Raw genomic sequence first — 21,597 nt, 5'->3', positions numbered from 1 at the left:
ACCGTATGCCCGACTTATTTTACCGGGACCACCACCCCGAGCGGCTGCCGGGCGTCACTGCGGGCGCTGCGCCGAGCCCGGGGGCGAGCGGTCAGCTGGCCGGGGCCTGGGCCGGGGCCAGGGCGCGCGTAGCGGCCGGTGCAGCCTCCCCGATGACTGCCCGGCCACTGCGACGTCTCCGAGGGGAACGAGCTTTGCACCCGGAGCGGGGTTTGCTTAAGGGGGAGTCCTTGGCCCCGGAGCAGCCTGGCGGAGCCTGGGACCCAACAGCACCGGGGAGAGGAAGCGGCGGGGCGGAAAGAGGATTCGCGGGCAGCCCGCGAGTGGGGAGCGGAGACACCAAGGGATGCCTGCCCGTGGTGTCCTCTTTCGGCGCCACACCTCATCGGAAGAACAGGCGCAAAAGTAGATTTATCACTCCACGGGGTCTACAGAAATAAACCTCACATATTTCCACGTGGAAAAACGAGGGTATGAGATTTCAGGAAAGTCAGTGAAATGGACAAACGCACCACTAATATGCAACAAGTGTCGCTGATAACACACAAACTGGCTACAGGACTCCGAGGGCGGCTTTAGATGGAGCGGGAGGCTTTGGCTCTGCCCCCGGGACCCGTACGCCGATGGGCGAGGGTCCCGAGGTGGCAGCCCCCTGCAGGGCCACCGTCCACCGCGGTCTGGAGGCCGCGAGTTTTGCGCGCTCCTGGCGGCGGCGAGACACGGACACGGACACGGGCACGGACACTCTCGGATGTCCCGGGGAGCAGGCGGCAGCGGCGCGGGAGGACGCGGCGGCACGGCAGCCCGGCGGCGAGCGTACCCGTCAGGGGCGGACGGGGGTCGGCCTCGCCCGGGCGCAGCGTGGATGGCGGAGGCCCCACGCTTACCTTGCTCCATCGGTCCCACGCAAGAAAGCGGCGTCTCGGCGCGGCAGCGGCTGCCGGCTGCCCGTGTCTCCCTCAGCCGAAGGTGCCCCTCTCGTTAGCCGAGCCGAGCCGAGCCGCCCAGCGCCGCGGGGTCGGCACTCAGAGCCGCAAGATCTGCGGGCTCGGCGGGCAGAGGCGCTGCCGGCCCCCAGCACCGCGCTGGGGCAGGCAGAGCGGCGGGACGCGAGCAAACCCGGCGGCCTGCGCCCCGGAGAGACGCGGGCCGGCAGAGCCCGAGCCGAGCCGCGGGCTGGCGGCGCGCCCGCACCTGCTGCCCGGGACGGGCGGTCCCCGATCCCCGGCCGAAGCCACGACTCTCCGGAAGGGCCCATCAGCCCCGTCTGCGGCCACCTGGAGCAGCTCCCAGCGCCGCCGAGAGCCGGGGCCGCGCGGAGGCGCAGGGAGCAGGTGGCATCGCCAGCCCCTTCCCAACGCACGCGGGCGTCGCGGGAACGAGCCCGCACGGAGCTGATGAGGCTCTCCTCACAAAGCCCGGTACGCCGTGACTGCTCCCGCCGCTGCCAATGTGTGCAATGGACAGGGGGAAAAGCAACGAAGTCATTTATTAAACCTTCTTTAGCGCAGCGTCGTTTTAAATCTCACGTTTGCACGTAAAGCTTTTTACAAGGATGCACAAAACGAGACGCAGGGACTGTTACATCCCCTAACTCCAGCCATTGAAAACAAAGACCATGGACGAGCCCATTACTTCACAAAGTTGACCTACATTGCCACTACGGTCTTGTTAGAGGTTAAACGAAATCCTGTTCACCTGCAAACGATTCTGACGACAGACATGACCACATCCCAAGGACCACGCTTTTAGTAATTGTTCTGATATAATCAAGTTGATTCGTGTTTACTTTATGAACACTTTGAAAATATTTAGTTCCCCGCTTGTTGTGGTTTATGTTTTCCTTGGATAACAATGTATCAAACCCGTAGGAGAAAGCAGCTGCAAGGCGGAAAACATGCTGTAAACCCAGTTTCCGGAATTATTTTCTGTATAAGCCTCAAATCCGAATTCTTCTTTTCTTGTCAGTGAATTGTGCTTTCGATTAGGAATATCTCTGGTCATTTTATTTATTCGAACGAGCTTGGTTCCGCGATGATCCAACCACAGTTTTTCTCCCTTTAAAGACCAAGGGCTCTACCCCTACGTCGGGTCGGAAGGAAGGAAGGAAGGAAGGAAGGAAGGAAGGAAGGAAGGAAGGAAGGAAGGAAGGAAGGAAGGAAGGAAGGAAGGAAGGAAGGCTTTGCGACGCCAGCGGGTTTCAGAATAGTCAACGAAGTTGAGCTAAACAGTTATTCCCAGGGCTTAAGATAATTTTTTACAACAGGTTTAAAAACGTTGAGCTCTAACGCGAGGGAACGGTCGCTGAGCAGCTGAAGACGGAGCCGATTACCCGAAAGAGCAGCGATCGGGGCGGGCGTTACCGCTCAGTGCTGCGGGGCAGCGCAGCCGCCGGGGCCCCGCGGTCATTGCCCCGCTGTTCGATGAGGCGCCCGCGGTCTCCGCACCGGGACCCCGCCCGGCGGGAGGGGCCCGACGCGGCGAGTGGGGGGGCGCCGCCGCCTCCGGGGTAGCCGGTGGGAGCACAGCTACCGGTGGGGCGGGCCGGGCGGTGGGGCTCGGGGCGGTGAGGCCCGGGGCGGTGAGGCTCGGGGCAGTGGGGCCCGGCGGGCGGGCCCGGCGGTGAGGCTCGGGGCGGTGGGGCCCGGGGCGGCGGGGCCCGGCAGTGAGGCTCGGGGCGGTGGGGCTCGGGGCAGTGGGGCCCGGCGGGCGGGCCCGGCGGTGAGGCTCGGGGCAGTGGGGCCCGGCAGTGAGGCTCGGGGCAGTGGGGCCCGGCGGTGAGGCTCGGGGCGGGCGGGCCCGGCGGTGAGGCTCGGGGCAGTGGGGCCCGGCGGTGAGGCTCGGGGCAGTGGGGCCCGGCAGTGAGGCTCGGGGCAGTGGGGCCCGGCGGTGAGGCTCGGGGCAGTGGGGCCCGGCGGGCGGGCCCGGCGGTGAGGCTCGGGGCAGTGGGGCCCGCGGCGGTGAGGCTCGGGGCGGTGGGGCCCGGCGGGCGGGCCCGGCGGTGAGGCTCGGGGCGGCGGGCGGGCCCGGGGCAGTGGGGTCGGGGTCCCGTCGGGCGCGGCGCGGCCACGTGCAGCCCCGCGCGCTCCCACGGCTCGGTCCGGCTGTGACGTATCGGGGTGGAGGCGCGCGCCGCCCGCCGATTGGGCGGTGTTGGCGGCGCGGGGCGGTGGCCGCCCAATGGGCGCGGGGCGCGCAGGTGCCCGCGCGGTTATCTGCGCGCGGGGCGCGGCGCGGAGCGTCCCCGCGGCCGCCGGACACGCGGCCGGGGCGACGCGTGGAGCTGCCGGTGCCGCGGCCCCTGCCCGCCGCATCGCGCGTGGAGCGCGTTGCCCGTAGTCCGCCAGGACGCGCCGCCGGTGGGGGCTCCTTCTCCCGGGACTCCCAGTCTGCTGTTTCGCCGCTCTGCCCGGCTCGGCTTTCGCTGCTCTTCAGCCCGGACTTCGGAGGTGCACGCCGCGGGAGCGGGCGGGCAAGCGCCGGGATTTTCCTGTTCCCAGCAAAGTTCGGCACTTGCTGTCGCTGAGATCCCGCGAGCGGCGAGGAGCCCGTCCCGCCCGCCGCCACGGTCCCGGCGAGGGTCCCCAGCGGAGCGGCCGCGGCGCGGTTGGGAAGGAGCCACGCTCGCTGATGCCCGCAGATGTTAGCGGTGGGACAGATGGATGCTAATCGCCAGAGCGCATTCGTCCTTAGCAGTGCGCCGCTAGCCGCGCTGCACAACATGGCCGAGATGAAGACCTCCCTGTTCCCCTACGCCCTGCAGAACCCCTCCGGTTTCAAGGCACCGGCCCTGGGCGGACTCAACACGCAGCTCCCCTTGGGGACACCGCACGGAATAAGCGACATCCTGGGGCGGCCCGTGGGCAGTGCCAGCAACCTTCTGGGCGGGCTGCCCCGCATCAACGGGCTGGCAGCCTCGGCCGGGATGTACTTCAGCCCCGCTGCCGTCTCCCGCTACCCGAAGCCTCTGGCGGAGCTGCCGGGACGGCCGCCCATTTTCTGGCCGGGAGTGGTGCAAGGCTCTCCCTGGAGAGACCCTCGGCTCGCCTGTCCCGGTAAGTGCGGCCGGTTCCTGCAGGGCGCGGGGAGCAGGCGGCCCGGGCTCCAGAGCCGGGGCGGCCCCGAGCCGGCGGATGGGGCGGGCGGCAGGCAGGCCCGTGCGGGTCACTCGGTCTTCACGGTCCCGGCTCTGTCCCGAACCGAGCCTTGCTTTAGAGCCGGCGGTCGCCCGAAGCGGCTCCGCAGGGCCTGGCGGGGCCCGGCTGCGGGCCTGGGGTAGTGCAGAGTTCATCTCTGACGCAGCTCTTTCTCCGCTTCCAGCTCAGACGGGGATGGTTTTGGACAAGGACGGCAAGAAGAAACACTCTCGACCGACTTTCTCTGGGCAGCAAATATTCGCTTTAGAGAAAACCTTCGAACAGACGAAATACTTGGCGGGACCGGAGCGCGCCCGGCTCGCCTACTCCCTGGGGATGACTGAGAGCCAGGTGAAGGTAGGTCCGTCCTGCGGGCTCCCTCCTCTCCCGCTCCCTGCCGCGGCCGCTTTCTGCCATGTCGGTAATTACTAGCAGCCACGAACACCGCGCAATTATGCCGGGATTTTTTCTTTTTTTGGGAGTCAGAATTTAAGTTACATTTCGATTTTGGATGGATCTTAGGGTAATTTCTAACTATTTTGTGCTTAGAGCTCTCTGTGCTGCAAACGGTTTAAAATAAATAGACATATTATATTTAATATAAACCCCCATCACAACAACGACATAAAGCCTCCCGCAGGTAATTTTTTTAAAGGGCTACTTTTCCACGATGATCATGTCCAGTGGTACAACTTTACCTTGTGTAACCCCGCAAATTTTTTAGCAAAGACTGCAGGTGCATCTGAATGCTGGGGTGCACTGTAAGCCAAAAATACATATTTTTTTCCTGGCTATCGTATTCTGTTTTCAACAAACGACTGTTCCGGGAAGCTGCTGAGCTAAGCGTCGTGCAGCCCCGCAGAGCCAGGCAGGTGTCCCCAGCGGGGCGCCCCTTTCCCGGAGCCGTTCGGGGCTCCGAGCGCCCGCAGCCCTGCGCCGCGCGTGGGACGGGGACGGCGGGGGCGGACGCGGCGGCGGGGCCGAGGCCGTGGCTGAGCTGTGCCCGGTGCCGGTGCCCAGGTTTGGTTCCAGAACAGACGGACCAAGTGGCGGAAGAGACACGCGGCAGAAATGGCCTCGGCAAAGAAGAAGCACGACTCGGAGACGGAGAAGCTGAAGGAGAGCTCGGACAATGAGGACGATGACGAATACAACAAGCCCCTGGACCCCAACTCAGACGATGAAAAAATCACGAGGCTTTTGAAAAAGCACAAATCCACGAACCTGTCCCTCGTCAGCCCCTGCAGCACCAGCTCGGATACGCTGTGAGGGCGCGGGGCCGACGGCCGCACCGGGCAGCGCGGCAGGGGTGAGTGTAACTGGGTGTTTGAAGTGGTGTGTTGTACAGCATAAAATGTATGTGAAATGTATATATTTTTTACAGAATAAGTTATGAATTTATTTTCTTTCTCATTGATGTAAATTTCAGAGAAAATTTTTCAACTTTTTGGGTTTTGTGTCCCTGTAAGGTTTCCCGCTCTTTCCTTTAGGCTTCCTGTTAATTTCCTGCTCCTAACAATCAGGTTTTGTTATGTTTTCTATGGGTCCCAAGTCCGAGCTCAGCCACTTTGTATATAGTAAATTTCAGATTTTGTGATGTATATTTCTAGTGTAAAAACGGCAGTTTTCTTTCACTCCGTCCCTCAGTGTTTTGGCAGTTGCATTTCTCCTGCCTCTGGATTTTATGCTTAATAATACCAAAAAACCAAACCAATGCCCAAAAAAAGCACGAGAGGAAAATGGATGCGATTTTACATTAGAATGTCTCCACACGTGTTGGAAAGACTTTGTATAAATCAATAAATTATTTAACAACCTTCTTTAGTGAGTTTCTTCCCGCATTTCTGTGCCAGGGGCCGGGGACACCAGAGCTTCTGCAGGGTGCCCGATGCTGCCCCTCAAGGGAAAAGGAGCCGCTCGTCCGGGGGGCTGAGCCGGGAGAGCCGCGGTTCCCTCGGCAGGGCCGGGCCGCGGTCACGGCCCGCGCTGTGGGACTGCCCGGAGAGGAGCGAGACCCGGCGCTGAACGTGCGGCCCCACTGCCCGTGCAGCGTCTCGTCGGCCTCGGGCGGGGCATAGGGTCCGCTCCGGAGAGGGGCCGGGACACGGCCCATTGTGCTGCCCGAGTACTGGCCTCTGTCAAAACCCGGGGGCGAAGTTGCTGAGATCGGCCGCGGCGGCTGCGAGCCCCACCGCCCTCCCGTGCCTTCCCGCCGGGCTCCCAGGCCGTGCTGGGCCCCGCACCTGCGGCCGCTCCCGTGCCCGAACCGGGCTCTGCGCGGTTCCGCGGCCGCCAAGGCGCTCCCGGCCGCCCGAGACTCCGCATCTCCCCCTCGGCACACGCGAGTTCGGGCGCCCGCGTTATTAAGATGCCTTTGGTTTTTTTGCTGCTTTTGTTTATCTTTTTTTAAAGGAATGCGAGCATCTCTTTTCTCCGTGTCTCAGCGCAGCCCGAGCAAAGGCTGGGAGCGGCTGCACGGCAGGCGCTCCTGCTGCCCCTGACCAGCAGCCAGCGGCCGGTGCGGGCCCCGGCAGCGCAGGCCCCCGCTCGACAGCACCTTCCGCAGGGCCCGGGTCCCCCGCTCGACAGCACCTTCCGCAGCGCCCGGGCCTGCCCCGGGCCCGGGCCTCACCCGGCACAGCACGGCACGGGCCCGCGTCGGCGCGGTTCCGCTGCGGAAAGGGGCCCGGACCTCTCCCCCTGGAGCCCCCCTCGGGTCCCGGCCTCCCCGCTCACTGTGACCGATTCCCTTCGCTCCCGCCAGGGCAGCTCCGCGTCCCGGGGAGGGTGTGGAGGCCCGGAAGGTCCCTGCTCACTGAACGGGGCCGCGCCCAGTTAAGCCGCGATTACAGAGGGAATAAATCAAATTTAGGGTCTTGGCCTGGCTGTGAGCACGCTGAGACCGGCCGTTGTTCGGGCTCCTGAGGGGAAGTGTCTGGATAAAAGCACCTGCGCTCGGAGCTAGTCATTCCCACCCAAAGTTCTTAAACGAAATGAGGGGGCGTTATGGGGAAGGGGGCTCCGAGACCCCGCAGGACCGACAGCCTGGACACGGCCCCGGGCAGAGGCGAGCTGACAGGACCCGTCCCCATCCTGGGCCGGAGCCCGGCGCTCCTCGGCTGTCCCGGGGCTGCGGCAGGGTGTCCGCCAGCACCGGCCCGGCTCGGCTCACCCCGCGCCTCCGCATTCGCCTCCGCGGCTGATAAAATGCCAAAGCTGCGTTTCGTGAGTTTCTGAGGGCTCAGTTCCGGGGCATTCTCAGCAGCTCGCCCCCGAGGAGCGCGGGCCCGGACCCCCGCGTTGGAGGCTACAGCGAGCTCATCTGCGCTCGGTCCCTGCTGGAAAAGGCTGCAGAGGCTTCTTCTGAAACTCGGGATAACCACGAAGGAGTTTATGGTGGCACATTTACTGACCTGCTGAGGACTAGCATCTTGAGAACGGCTCGTAAAGCTGCGTCACCCTCCTCTCATCAGGGCTCCCGTACCAGCTCCTCAGTGGCTTTTACTCGGTTTGTATTGTATTTTGATTAACACCAGAACTGCATCCTATCGTAAAAGTTTTAATGTGAAAAATACCCTTGTTGCTTGGCGGGGTCAAACGTATCTCAATAAGAAATATAATTTAGTAATTTCCCTGTAATCACCAAATTAAAGGGGCAGACACAGCCATGTTCACCATGATTAGTTTTATTGCTTGAGAACCAGAGTACTCATTTCTAAAGGCCTTCAGAGTCATGAGTTGAGTTCGCTTAAATAGAATTACTGTGTGGTTATAATGCAACATGGCACAGTAACAATACAGAGCTGCAGACACCCTTTGGGCAACAATACTTGCTATAAACTGGGCTGTACTGTTGAGAAAACTCTGCAAGCGGACATCAAATCATTTCCAGTGGTAGTGATTTATACCAAAATCAAGCATCAATCTAATGCCATCGCGCAGTCCATGAACTCTGTAGTGTTCTAAATTAAATCAATAAAACATACATTTGTGTTTCATCAACAGACTCCCTAATCACCTTTTAATGTTGTATTTAGTGGTGGGAGGAAAATGTCTGTAACAAGACTATATTGTAGGCTGCACTGAGCTACTAACCGGGAAAATTTACAGTTGGGTTGATGATTGTGGTTTTTTTTTTTTTTTTTTTTCTTTAATACTGTATAAATACAGTCTGTGTCCAATACAGTTGCTACTTGAAGCAGACTATTATTTTCTTCTCCCGTGTTGTTATTGTTTCAATATAGAATATGGCACCATAAAACAGTAACAAAAGACGGACAAAAACAGTTTACAAAATTCTGGAAAGTTACACCCAAACCTAGCTAAGAACTTCACATTCAATCCTTAATATTACATAGAAAGAAGAGATTATAGGAGTTACAAAGTGAAACTGCTAATATATGTGCTATATAGTATGCTATATATCTGTATCAAGGATGGCACTGCTATATATTATTTATTATATAAATGTTGGTTGTTGATGTACACTTAACTAAACCTGCTAAGACTCCAATACTTACTGCTGATATGGCACTCTCAAGCATTCATATTGGAAAGTATATTTAGCATAAGTTTTGGTCAGGTTTATAAATTATTTATATATCTGTGTATATATACACATACATACATATATATACACACACATATATATGTATGTATAGAAAGCAGCTGCTGTGTGATTCAAAAACCATGTAACATGGCAGTATAGTAAATAAAATGAGAAAAAAAATTAAAAAATGAAAACCAAAATACTAAAACTAAAACACAAACCATAAGCCTTGGTCAAAAAAGAAAATATCATTTAAAACCATCAATATCTCTATCTATACAATCCAATGTACAAAATCCCAAAGTGGTAAAGATATATAATGGGTATGATACCTTTAAAACTTTATAATATGCTGAAATAGCTCTTCCACATTGACAAACACTTATTAAAAGTTGAAAGTTGTGAAATCTAGAATACATAACATCTCTGCTGTCTATTTAGAGTTTTGGCAACAGAACTGTGACATATATATAAAAAATAATTCCACATTTCTACTTGATGTCACATGAACATACAAGACAGTGAGGTATGTGAGGCGTCTCTTGAACAGAGTCCAGATGCTGAAGCATAGTGTACGATCAGCAGTCTAAAAATGTGGCACTCAGGACTGGATTTATCAATACAGCTGTTAGGATTACAGATTTCAGTGTGCTGCCTTCCCTCCTGGCTACAGTGTGGTTTCACGGAAAATCTTCTCACTTCGTAGGCATCTTTTTCCTGTTGCAGAATTGGCATTTTTTTAAAAAGAAAGATAAACACAGGGGAAATGATGTAGAAAATGTAATAGAAACGTAAAGAAAAAAGATGATATTTACCACCACATCACTGCACGACACAACACTTGTGCACATTTGCAATAGGTTTACCTGCCCCAGCAGCTATTCGAAAGGACAGGAACACAGGCTGCAGCAAGTTAGGGAAAAATAGAAGTTACATGTTTGAAACATACGTGTTTTGATTTTTTTTTTTTCTTTACAGTCAGTAGTAAATACAACAAAAAATTCTCTATGACTGGAAACAAAATATTGCAACAAGTTTTTGAATTAATCTAATTACAAAATGCATAAGGGAACAACATTATCTCCTCACAGATTTCTGCTCCCACTGAAACCTAAAGGAAAAATTTCCAGAGATTTCTGTGGGAAGAGGTTCAGGTCCCATACACAACTCCCTTTTGTAACAGTGCTGCACCACTTTCGTGATGAAGGAAACAAAACCTGCTGTTTCTGAACTGGCTGACCCAGACCTTTTTGTTTACTGGATAAATTAGTAAGTTGCTCTGTTTTAAAACCTTGGATGATTCTGGACCAAATGCCCTAAGTGCATTTTTCCTTAGAAAACAATCCTCTGTCTCACAAGAACTCTGACCATGGAATTAAATAGGGGTATACATTTGTGAGCTCAGATTTACAAGTACACATGCATCCACACATACAATTACCCACTGTCCCTCTGAATTATCATTCAAGAGCCTCAGTGCTGGTTTTAGATAGGCTTTCAGAAGTTACCTCCTACTCCTCAATTGGCTTTTTTCAAAGAAAGCAAATACTCTGTTTTATTGTATTTCAAACTTAGGTTTCCATCTGTTATCTTCAGCAAAGAAGACCATAGAATTCAGGTATTTTACTAATTTAAACAACTGGTATTTATTTATTTATTTATAATTCTTTATCCTTCTTCTATATTCTTTTTATCACTTGTTGTTTGAATATGGAACTGCCAATATATTCTTTTACTATTAAGCACCTGTGCATCAACCTGGTTGAAGCTATGCTTTGAAAGCATAGTTGATAACCCAATGAAATTACTTGTGTGCTGCTAGAAGAGCTTTAAGTGTACACATGGCGGCTCCTCTTGGCTTGCATGGTATCCTGCTTTCATTCTAGCACCCATCCTGTTCTTTGATTTCATACAAGCAGCCATTCTGATAAACAGACTGACTGCAGCTGAATTCAACTTTGAAACATTTTCAAGGTATTACTTAAAAATAGGGCAGAGACATAGCTGACTTACAATTAGTAGAACCTAGTGCATGCATTCTCATTCCTAATGAAAAAACTAGAAGATAAAAGACTAAAATTTTTAATTTAATTACCTTGTGATCCCCCATGCAGACATTTGGCCCAATGTGGTCATATATTACTATCTTCTCATCATTTTCTGACTAGTTAAAAAAAAAAAAAACAGAAAACAACAAAACACTAGTCAGTCCAAGAATTCTCCAGATTACACACACAGAAAGGAACATTGGAAATATTGTGCAAATAGGTGAAACCGATTTCTGAATGCGGTGATATTAACACATCTTGGCTTGGCTTCTCCAGAGAAAGAATGTGTAAAATGAACTGTTATGCCCAGTACTGCTTGCAGTAATTTGTGCCTTTTTCCTGCATAAAAAAACCCCCTGAGATCTCTATGCCTCCTCCCTGCTGATGGGACCCAGGGAAATACTCGTGGCTAACGCTGCACTAAGTGAAATGAGTGTCTTGTTCTAGTTGCATTCCAGGCTTCTGCTGCAAAATGCAGCAAGCACATTTGGCCAGTCCTTTCTTAAGAACAACACAATTTTTATTGAATTAGGTGAGACAAATGTTCTTTGAATTAAATGCAATCCATGTTGCCTTATAACAGCATTTGATTTCATCATATAGGGGATTTTAAATGTTCAGAGAGATTAATGATTATTTTCAGGTTATGAGCATAATCTTTAACCATTTCTCTGAGATAAATTTCTTCATCTGAAAAAAAGCATTCAGGGATTTTAAGAAAAGCAGCAAATGACGGATGACATTCCTCTGGTCTCCATTATGAATTGCTTTCATTTTGTTCCATGTTGAACTTTACCCTTCTACACTGACTTCTTTAGCATTTTTATCTTAATGAATAATAAAATGTACTCATCTTTCTGCTGTTTGCAATAAATGTGATTTGGAGAAGCTATTTTGATTCTTTAGCACAGTACTTCAGGAATAAATACAAATACATTGCCATACAAAATGATTTCCTATTGTGCTAAACAATTTCTATAAGCTAATTAAATCTGTAATCTGCACACTCTCCAGTCTCTAATGCAATCGTAGATGTGCTTTAAACTAGTTGGCGATACTAATTTATTTTGTAGGAAACAGCCAAGACTTTCTCATCTGTAATCAGTCAAGTTTGACTGGGCAATAACTTTATATAAACAGTAGCATTTAGGACTATAAAGTTAAAACTGAATTATCTTTAATGCAGTAAGGAAGCTTAAGGTCAGATTTACTTTACAGCACGGCTGTCTGCCAAAAATATAAAAACATAACCTTCTGCATTGTATGCATGAGCACTTTCCAATATTTCAAGATCATAATGCCACCAGCATCGGAAGTGGGGATACATTCATCAAAAGCGACTTGATAATTTACAAAGGCAGCATAAAATTGTGGATTTTCAACTGCATAATCTTTAGACAGATAAACAAATTACAGCAGTGCACAAGCAGAAACAATATACACTTGGCTGAGCATTCATTACTTCATGCGATCAGGCATCAGCGCAGCTCCCGAGCAGTGGGCAACCTTTGGTGGTTTAGGGCTCAGGAAGCATAAAATAACATGATGGTGAGGTAACCGACCATGGCATGATAGATGATGTTGCATGAAAGCTGTTTACAGCCCCATGTCAGTACAATCTGTAATGCCTACTGTGTAGCTGAACACACTGTACAGCGGCAATTTGTGCACCCTATCCTTTCTTTACCTAGGATTTAAATGCAGATTAGATACAATTTTTGTTTAAAATAAAATACAGAATTGCCTAGGCAGAAAAATAAACTCTATAATTGCTTATAAGAAAAAGTAATACAGCAAAATAATTAGACAAATAAGAATATTCAATAGATAGTCATGATGAAAAAATTCTTTAAAAGTTCATATACATTTTTATTTTCAGGATTTGTTACAGCGTAATCAGTTAATTAAAATTTGCTTTTACTTTCTACAGAGTTCCTTTTAAAGCTTTAAGGTATAGGTCTCTGCAGTGGAGTAAATTCTCAGTCAAGGCCAACACTGCTTCTGGCGTAGAACCACAGAAACCTGTGGTTTTGCCCTTTGCTCTATCAGTTTGGCTATTTTCACTAGGTTCTATGGGCCAGAATGGTGGTTTGGCTTTGGGCTGGATAAGCAAACTCCTCTGTTGGTCACAGACCCAGTGAGCCACAGCCCAGCCTCAGCAGCACCCGTCCCTTGGCATACGAGCTGCTGGAGATGCCCCAAACTGCCCGACCACAGTTTGCAAATGCTCCAGAGACAGAGGGTGTGTGCTTTTAAAGGTGAGCTCTGAAGGATCCAACTGATGCAGTTTCTGTTACACGGAGACTGGAAATTGCTACTGACCTCACAGCTACAAACTTCTTCAGCACTGTAACTTTGTTTTCCCTTGTTGAATTTTCTCCCATTATATCCAAGTTATAGCCCTCTAGATAATCAGAAAGAATTCCTTTCCCTCTGTACTGTTTACACTCTTCAAGCTTTTGTGTACACATTTATCTCCTTATTCATAGCTTTAAAAAAAAAAATCCTCCCTCATTGGCCACTCTTTGCATGGTTTTAATCCTTTGTTCTTTAGGAATTTCATGGTCGCCAAGCACTATCGGTAACATTTTGGGTAAAGTCTCACTTTTTCACATGACATTTTTGTGTAACGACAATAAATAACACTGATTTTGATGTTACTATTTGACTGTAAAGACTGTATTGCCCTTAGGCTTCACATTTTTTTTTACTGAATACTGCAGTACATGCATTGTCTAAAATTTTGGGTGAAATTTCATGATGTCACACAGACACTTTTTACACATTAAAACATGCAAGGAAGTGCATTGACTTGAAATTTGAGCAGCTGTGGAAAACACGTTCCCAGCCTTTCAGTGAGTTATATACTGCAAAGCAAACAGTCCAATCACGAGATAAATAACACCGATGAGAGAGAAAAAGAAGGTTATAAACTTCAGGAGAGCAAGTTTCAAGGGTGTAATTAATTTAAACTGGAAAAAAAAAGAAGCTAAGAAGCTATAGAACACTGATTTACTTAGAAGATTATTTTCTGTAATTCACTCCCACTAAACTGCATTAATTATATAGGAGCACACAGACAGACACATGACTTTTGGCAATTTTAGGTTCAGTAAGTCTGTTAGAGTCATACAGTCTGGTCAGCCAAGACAACCTCACTGCAGCACATCCATTTATGCTGCCAGCTGGCCAGCTCAGAACAGAGAGAAGTGGGAGAGATCTCCTACCACGTCCCCATTTCCTGATCTGGTCTTGGCCCTCTAGAGCAGCTGGCAACCAGCGCCAGCAGCACGGGGGTCTAGGTGCCAGGAGCAAACACACAGGGACAGAGGCAGGGGAAGCTGGCACAGGTAACCAGCTGAGCCAGTCCAGGGCTCCCAAGAAAAGAAGGAGGGCAGAGTGGAACAAGAAGGAGAGAGCAAATGACAGGAAAGAAAACTGCAAGGCTCCTGAACCATATTTAGATCATTTAACCTTGGACAGAACATCACCAAATAACCCTAACCCTATCTACAAGCACTAAATCCCAAGAGGAATTGTATGTTCTAAAAACATTGCAGAATCTTATCTCTAAAGCCTTAAAGGAATGTCTAAATTTAGGCACCTAGTTGGTGTACCACAGCTTGGAGCCTACCTGCTGGAGACCATCCTCATTCGGGGGACAGCCTGAATAGATTTGGCCTACGTAGCATTTGTCATGTTCTTGGGAGTGCCTTAGGAAATCTACCACTCTGGTAAGTCAGATGCATTGTGTCTGTTGCTGCACAGGCTTTTCTCTCAATTGTGTGACTCCTCAGCCAGTAGCAACTTGTACCTGCTCCTGTTTGCATCCCTGCTGAATCCCTGGTAGGGGCAATATTGCTGCTTATATCACTGCAGGGTGGACTGGGCTGGGGGACTAATGGAGACTTTTCACAGGGTTTTTATAGGGCCTTTTTTATTTTCTGTTACTCTCTTTAAAGCAAGCAGTCAGTGTCCCAGGGCTGTGCATCCTTGCACAGAAGAGGCACAGGACAGAAGACAGTCAGTCATCATTGGCAGCTCAGATACCAAAAGAAGAGCTTGTGAAAGCTCTTCTTTTAGTCACTGTCAGCAGGTTTATGGGGACAAATCCCCCTTCTTGGGTGCAAATCACTGGAGGCAGACCCCTCCATTTACTAACATGGTGTGCTGCTCCAGTTTGGCAAACTCAAGGGCAGAGCCCTCCAGCCATACCTGCCTTTGGTGCAGATAATGCAGTGTGGAGGCATCAGGGGGCTGCAGGTCTGTACTTACCTTCAGAATGAGCTCCTTGGCCGAGTGGGACATCAGGATTCTGTCGCACCAGGCTGGACATCTCGTGTTCATGTACTGCCTTCCCTGGCTGGAGTCCTCGCTGTAGGGATAACTGCAAACAAACCCCATCCACAACCATCAGTGACTCTTGGCAAAGCAGTCTGAAACCTCTGGCTCAAAGGGCCACATTACTTACAAAATGTCATTGTTAAAAAGCAGCTCTTCAGACACTTTTTTTTTCTCCTCCCTCTTTCCTTTTCATGTGCTCTTTTTCTACATCTCTTCTCAGATCTACAACTCTACTGCATGGTTAAGAAGTTAAGACATACACAGTTTAAACACTCTCACCTCCTACCTTGTGCTTTTGTGAGAATGTTTAAAGACAGCAAACTGTTTATCTGTGTGAAGTACAAAAAATCAGTTCAACAACAACTTGAAATTAGACAAGAGACTACAGAAAATGTACATGCAGAAGCTGAAAAATGAAACCTAGGGGAAAAAGGTTCATCTTATGTGATTTCTTCACAGGATTCTCTCAAGGGGAGTTATAATAATTTAACAGAAATAATTATATATATAATATATATATAATTATCCATGAATAATTTAACAGAAAACAGAGTTCAGAGTGCTGGGACCACTGCAGCAGTACACAAACCTCTCCTGTATGGATTCTTTAAGGGTGACAGAAAGGAAGACAGGACAAGATAGCAGGGTTTGCAGGAGATTTCTTCTGAACCAAGGAATCAGGAATGTGGTTTAAAGAAAGTGATGCTGACTACATAAGATCCCATACCTATGAAACTGTGTTAAGGAAAAGCATATTATTTTGTAAAAACATCTCGAATAGAAGCAGATTAAATGGTAGTTACACTCTGGGGCCATCATAAAAATGCTATGACATCACCAGTGCATCCTAACTTAGCTTTAAAGGGCAACAGAAAGTATTTATTTTAATCTACAGAATATAACTAAAGGTAACACACCAGCGTGAGCCCATGGGCTGCGATCATCTGAAGCACCTGAAGGGCAACCTCTGGCTCAACCTCAATAAGCTGAGGCCAGAATTTTTCATGTCTCATCCAAATCTTCTCATCAGTTTACTAAGACAGAACTTTGCATTTGATGATGACTCACCACACTGTAAGGCCCACTGTTTTCTTAGACCATTTACAAAATGGCATGTGGGAGTAGCTAAGAAGGGGTTTTGGAGAAATCCAGAGGGTTTGTGACAGGCTCAACTTCTTGAATACTGGGCCTGAATTAACTGAAGTCTGCCCTTGATAAAACTCTTCAACCCCCCAAACATCTACATATGTATGTGTGAGAGTACTTGAAATGACATTTGCATTTTATTCTGCTCCTCACTGAATTTATAAAGGAAATACTGAGATTTTTCAGTGTCTTAAAATAAAATTTCTAGTATTGTACAAAAAAGGTTTGCATGCTTGAAGAGAAACTTATTTACCATCCTGTTTGGTGTGATACTCAAACGGAGACATCCAGCTCTCTACCAAATGGGTTTACAAGCTACACTGCCGTTAAAAAGATTAGCCATGGCAAACATCCAAGAAAAGCGTACTGAATGTATTGGAACAAACCAGTGATCTCAGTACGTTTTCCACCTCATCAAACCTAACAAGACTCATTTTCAAAACATATTATGAGAATTCAATTTGCTGCTTCACTGACATACAGAAGTACAGCTTATTTCTGAGTGTCTGTGAAATATTTTGATGATGTAATACTATATTGGTAGCAGAAGCTCTTTGTCTGCAACTTAAGGGTTGACTTTTTCTCGTAACCTCTTACTTTACCGATTCCAGAACCCCACATAACTGAAGCTACTTTTTATGACATAAAGGTATAAGAATCAATCACATTTCATATAATCCTTCCTTTTACAGCATTAACTGTATGGCTTTTGAAATATGATGTTCCATACCTGGAATGATCTGTTACTGCTATGTGTTAAAGCATTAAATCCTAGAGCCTGTATTCTATTAAATGGTATTTATCAATTTGCTTTATGTATCTTAATGTTTTCACAGGGTGAAAACTTCTGCCAATTTTTCAAGGTCCACAGCACTGATCACCCAGTCAAAAAGTTACTGTAGTTTACAAGTATCTTTGACAAATCAGATTTCTAATGGCTGGGACAGAGATGAAAATAAATGCTGCAAAATTGTCCAGACAAAATGGCCTGTAGGTAATAGTTTAATGTAATAAAGAGAGGCAAACTCTTATTTTTATAAGAAAGAGTCCTTCAAAGGAAGCAAGAAGCATGGAATGTTGTGTCTCACTGCACTCCAATGAATAAAACTCCCTCCCTGCATCCACTCTGCCGTGTGGAAGTCCTAATCTCAGTGAAATACTGACACTAACATAATAAAATATCCTAAGATGCCCCCAAAACTGGGAGAACTATTAGCACTCCTTCATGCTCTAGAGGGGTCACAAACACTTTGGAATAAGCAAAATTCTTTTGTAGATAGGCTCAAATAGTGGCCATAGCTAAATATGACTCAAAATTCCCATGAGGGATCCTTTTTTTTGTGACTTCTGGGGTTGTAGGGCTATTTTAGTTTATTATATGCCATTGATCTAAAATAGATTTTAGCAAATAAAAGTTCTGTTAGAGGTTTCTGGAATATAACTGTCACTGAAGAAGACTTTGTTAAACATGCTGCTGAATGTATACTATTCCAGAACAAAACTTTTCAAATACCATACGCCTCAGAAGTTGTGGCCATCATCCTGCTCCATAGCTACGCGAACAGCGGCACGAAAATTGTGTGACTGCTTCCAGAATCATCTGCATGTGAACTCCAAAGCTTTTGCTTGTTTGGTGTGCTTTTAAGAGTCCTGTCCCCAAGGACAGTCTGGTGTCTTACATAATGTTACTTCCTTTGGATGTCTTCTCCCCAGCTGATCAGATTTAAACCCAGTCAAGAGCAGCAATGGAAGGAGAAGCCCACAGATGCACAGGCGTTTTCGGAAGGATGACGGCTCTGATGCAGCCAAAACAGACAGATGTCGCAGAATCGAAGCCTTAGGGAAAACGCCCAAAGGCTCAGAAGCAGCTGCTGAGGCAGCGCTGGTTCCACATGGAGCCCCTGGGTGCCCCACGCTCGGGGATGGTGTGCACGGCGGCACCGCGGGCTGCGGGAACCGCGCCGAGAGGCACCGCAACGCGCTGGCGGCCTGCTCCCCACAGCCAGAGCCTGAGAGCAATGACCCGTGCCACAGCCACCGCCTGAGCACCGACCATCCCACACCTGCCTGAGAGCAATGATCCATCCCACAGCCACTGCCTGAGAGCAATGATCCGTGCCACAGCACTGCCTGAGCACCAACCATCCCACAGCCAGAGCCTGAGAGCAGTGACCATCCCACAGCCACTGCCTGAGCACCAACCATCCCACACCTGCCTGAGAGCAATGATCCATGCCACAGCCAGAGCCTGAGAGCAGCGACCCATCCCACAGCACTGTCTGAGCACCAACCATCCCACAGCCAGAGCCTGAGAGCAGCGACCATCCCACAGCCACTGCCTGAGCACCAACCATCCCACAGCCACTGCCTGAGAGCAGCGACCATCCCACAGCCACTGCCTGAGCACCAACCATCCCACAGCCAGAGCCTGAGAGCAATGACCCATCCCACAGCCGCTGCCTGAGAGCAATGATCCATGCCACAGCCAGAGCCTGAGAGCAATGACCCATCCCACAGCCGCTGCCTGAGAGCAATGATCCATGCCACAGCCAGAGCCTGAGAGCAATGACCCATCCCACAGCCGCTGCCTGAGAGCACCAACCCATCCCACAGGCACTGCCTGAGCACCAACCATCCCACAGCCACTGTCTGAGAGCACCGACCCATCCCACACCTGCCTGAGAGCACTGACCCATCCCACAGGCACTGCCTGTCAGCACTGGCCCATCCCAGGTGGCTCTCAGGAAACTGGAAAATACTTCCACTTGCTGCAGTGGCCAACGAGAGACACGAGTGTGCCAATCCACGCTTCCACTCGACCGTTCACTTTTTGCTCTTTCTAAGCTGGCTTCATGGTTTCCCTTATCTTTTCCTTCCTCTCAACCCCACTTCTTGACTGCTTCTTTGCCTTTAGGCATAAATAATCTCATAAAATTACTGTAAATTTAAGGTTGTGTACATGCAAAAAAGCAGAACTATTCTTGTAATACCCATCTTCCAAAAGACATTAGGAGTAAGACTGTCTGTGATCAAGGGCAGTAAGTTAGATTTGTTTTGCTGACATCTCCAGCCTCTTTTTTACACACACTATATCATGTCTATTTAAAAACACAATGGGGAAATGGGGAATTCCCTGTGGAACAAATTTGATGCCCTATTTAAAACAGTGGCAAAGTTCTAGGAATTTAGGACCTTAGCCACTCCTATTAGCAGGGTAATAAATACAAAAAGAGACTGTTATTCTCTGTGTATTCCAGCCAGCAGAATTATACAAAATACACTTTGACTCTGCATGCCCCTGAACATGCAGACAGGTAGTTCTGGAGCATCCACATGAAAAGCTTGCATAATTTATTTCCACTTGTTTAGGACTTACTCCTTCTGAAGATGCAGCTTGTAGCTGCTTTTCCATCCTATTACACAAACTTCTGTTTCAGTTGCACTCATTTAATCAGGATTACTGTCAGGTGGGTTTTCTGAATAAAACTTCCAGCAACATCATTAATATAATGTTCAATACTGTTGAAATTTAACCAAACACTTTGATGAATTGCTAACTTACTCTGTTAATAAGGAGCAGGCCGTCCAATGAACTACTGTTGTCACAGTCAATAAGGATGAGAACTACTTGGCAATTGTTTGGGGAAAATAAACCATTAAGAGGGTCAGTAATATCAGAGCACTACTACTGTTGACAGGTATTGTCAGAGATGATTAGACACCTTTACAGAAATGCTTACTGCAGGGTGAAAAGTTGTCCGACATCATAAACCATCCTGTCAGCAGTGCCTTAACTCAAAACACAAGCCAACAATGCTGTGTATATAAATGTCTCCTTAACTGGCATTTCCAGCTAGGAAAAATGCTCCTAATGAACTCTTCTCGTGTGCAAGCATGGATAAAATCTGCTAGTGAGATGGGTGAAATGTACTTTCTAACAGGAAACAATTAATTCCCTCTGGAGGGCTCCTACCTGTAGCTGCCACAGGCAGTGTCCTCTGCTCGTGCAGTGCCACTGTGGGATGTGCTGGGGACACCCTGTGATGGGGACACCCTGTGATGGGGACACCCTGTGCTGGGACACTCTGTGCTGGGACACTCTGTGATGGGACACTCTGTGCTGGGACACTCTGTGCGGGGACACCCTGTGATGGGACACCCTGTGCTGGGACACTCTGTGCTGGGGACACCCTGTGATGGGGACATCCAGTGCGGGGACACCCTGTGATGGGACACCCTGTGATGGGGACAAACTGTGATGGGACACCCTGTGCTGGGGACACCCTGTGCTGGGGACACCCTGTGATGGGGACACCCTGTGCTGGGGACACCCTGTGATGGGGACACCCTGTGATGGGACACCCTGTGCTGGGGACACCCTGTGATGGGGACACCCTGTGATGGGACACCCTGTGATGGGACACCCTGTGCTGGGGACACTCTGTGCGGGGACACCCTGTGATGGGGACACGCTGTGATGGGGACACGCTGTGATGGGGACAAACTGTGATGGGACACCCTGTGCTGGGGACACTCTGTGCGGGGACACCCTGTGATGGGGACACCCTGTGATGGGACACGCTGTGATGGGGACACGCTGTGATGGGACACCCTGTGATGGGGACATCTGGTGCTGCTCTGGGACCCTGCCTTCTACAGCCCACGCTGCCAGTGCTGCTCTGGGAAGTGTGGCAGCACTCACCAGGCAACAGTGGGGAAAATTCAGCTATTTGATATTTTTTATTCCAGTAAAGGTCATTCTGAACAACTGCAGCCTATATCTAGGTTCAAATGCAGATCATTTAGCAAACTTTATCATGTTTCAGGGAGCGGAAATGCCTCCTGTTCAAAAACTCCTTGTGCTCACTCATCTGTCAATTGTCCCCACATTTTATATCACCAATTTTTTTTATAATACAAAGTATTTGAGATGGGATGAAACTATAAAGCATCAATGAAAACTGAGCTCTTTCTGGGAAGAGCTGAGACAATTTTGATTTGGCTCATTAGATTTTTGAACTTAGGTATGAGTCCTCATATTTACTAAACCTTTTCACACTTTTAACTTCAAAAGGGGAAAAATCTCAACCACTCTTCATCAGGAAATTATTTACTATTTTCTTATTTTCTGAGAAAATGTTGGATCAATTTACCTTCAGCTCTGATGTGCTCTCAGATTTTCTAAGATACTTTTACCTGAAGAAAGGATGGTGAACGTGGACTGCCAATACAACCTTTGGCTGTTCTGAAAGTTTTAAGGCCAAATATATAAATAAAAATATTTTGATATTTTTATTTTGCAGTCAGCACTAGTGTGAGCTGGTACGTAAGTGTGATTTCAACAAAATGCCATTCAACCAATCAAAGGGTGACA

The 21,597-nt window shown here is 49.1% G+C and overlaps 2 protein-coding genes across 3 annotated transcripts in view; one reads left to right on the top strand and one right to left on the bottom strand.

Moving 5' to 3' along the window:
- The first annotated feature begins 3,299 nt into the window (after nucleotides 1-3,299).
- On the top strand, nucleotides 3,300-5,893 carry NKX6-2 (NK6 homeobox 2). The gene is made up of 3 exons (XM_058029360.1): nucleotides 3,300-4,055; nucleotides 4,321-4,493; nucleotides 5,157-5,893. The coding sequence occupies exons 1-3, from the start codon at nucleotides 3,641-3,643 to the stop codon at nucleotides 5,403-5,405; spliced, it is 837 nt and encodes a 278-aa protein (XP_057885343.1). The 5' UTR covers nucleotides 3,300-3,640; the 3' UTR covers nucleotides 5,406-5,893.
- A 1,913-nt stretch (nucleotides 5,894-7,806) lies between these two features.
- The window catches only part of INPP5A (inositol polyphosphate-5-phosphatase A), a 181,251-nt gene continuing 167,460 nt past the window's right edge, over nucleotides 7,807-21,597 (bottom strand). Inside the window, exons 13-16 of one of the 2 annotated variants that reach the window (XM_058029581.1) lie at nucleotides 15,009-15,120; nucleotides 10,781-10,849; nucleotides 9,501-9,588; nucleotides 7,807-9,402 (exon numbers count right to left, since the gene is read on the bottom strand). In XM_058029581.1, coding sequence (XP_057885564.1) covers nucleotides 9,508-9,588; nucleotides 10,781-10,849; nucleotides 15,009-15,120 — 262 coding nt within the window. In that variant the 3' untranslated portion in view covers nucleotides 7,807-9,402; nucleotides 9,501-9,507. The remainder of the gene's footprint in view (nucleotides 9,403-9,500; nucleotides 9,589-10,780; nucleotides 10,850-15,008; nucleotides 15,121-21,597) is intronic. The other variant, XM_058029580.1, reaches the window with a different exon arrangement.

The sequence above is a fragment of the Melospiza georgiana genome, chromosome 8, assembly GCF_028018845.1.
Source record: "Melospiza georgiana isolate bMelGeo1 chromosome 8, bMelGeo1.pri, whole genome shotgun sequence".
In the NCBI taxonomy this organism is placed as follows: Eukaryota; Metazoa; Chordata; class Aves; order Passeriformes; family Passerellidae; genus Melospiza; species Melospiza georgiana.
The sequence above is the reverse complement of the archived record's forward strand: the minus strand, read 5'-3'. Positions and strand labels throughout refer to the sequence as shown.

Coding starts and splice junctions, on each gene's coding strand:
- NKX6-2 (XM_058029360.1), top strand. CDS start 3,641: ATGTTAGCGGTGGGACAGATGGATGCTAATCGCCAGAGCGCATTCGTC. Junction 4,056..4,320: donor CCCTCGGCTCGCCTGTCCCG/GTAAGTGCGGCC, acceptor CTCCGCTTCCAG/CTCAGACGGGGATGGTTTTG. Junction 4,494..5,156: donor TGACTGAGAGCCAGGTGAAG/GTAGGTCCGTCC, acceptor GCCGGTGCCCAG/GTTTGGTTCCAGAACAGACG.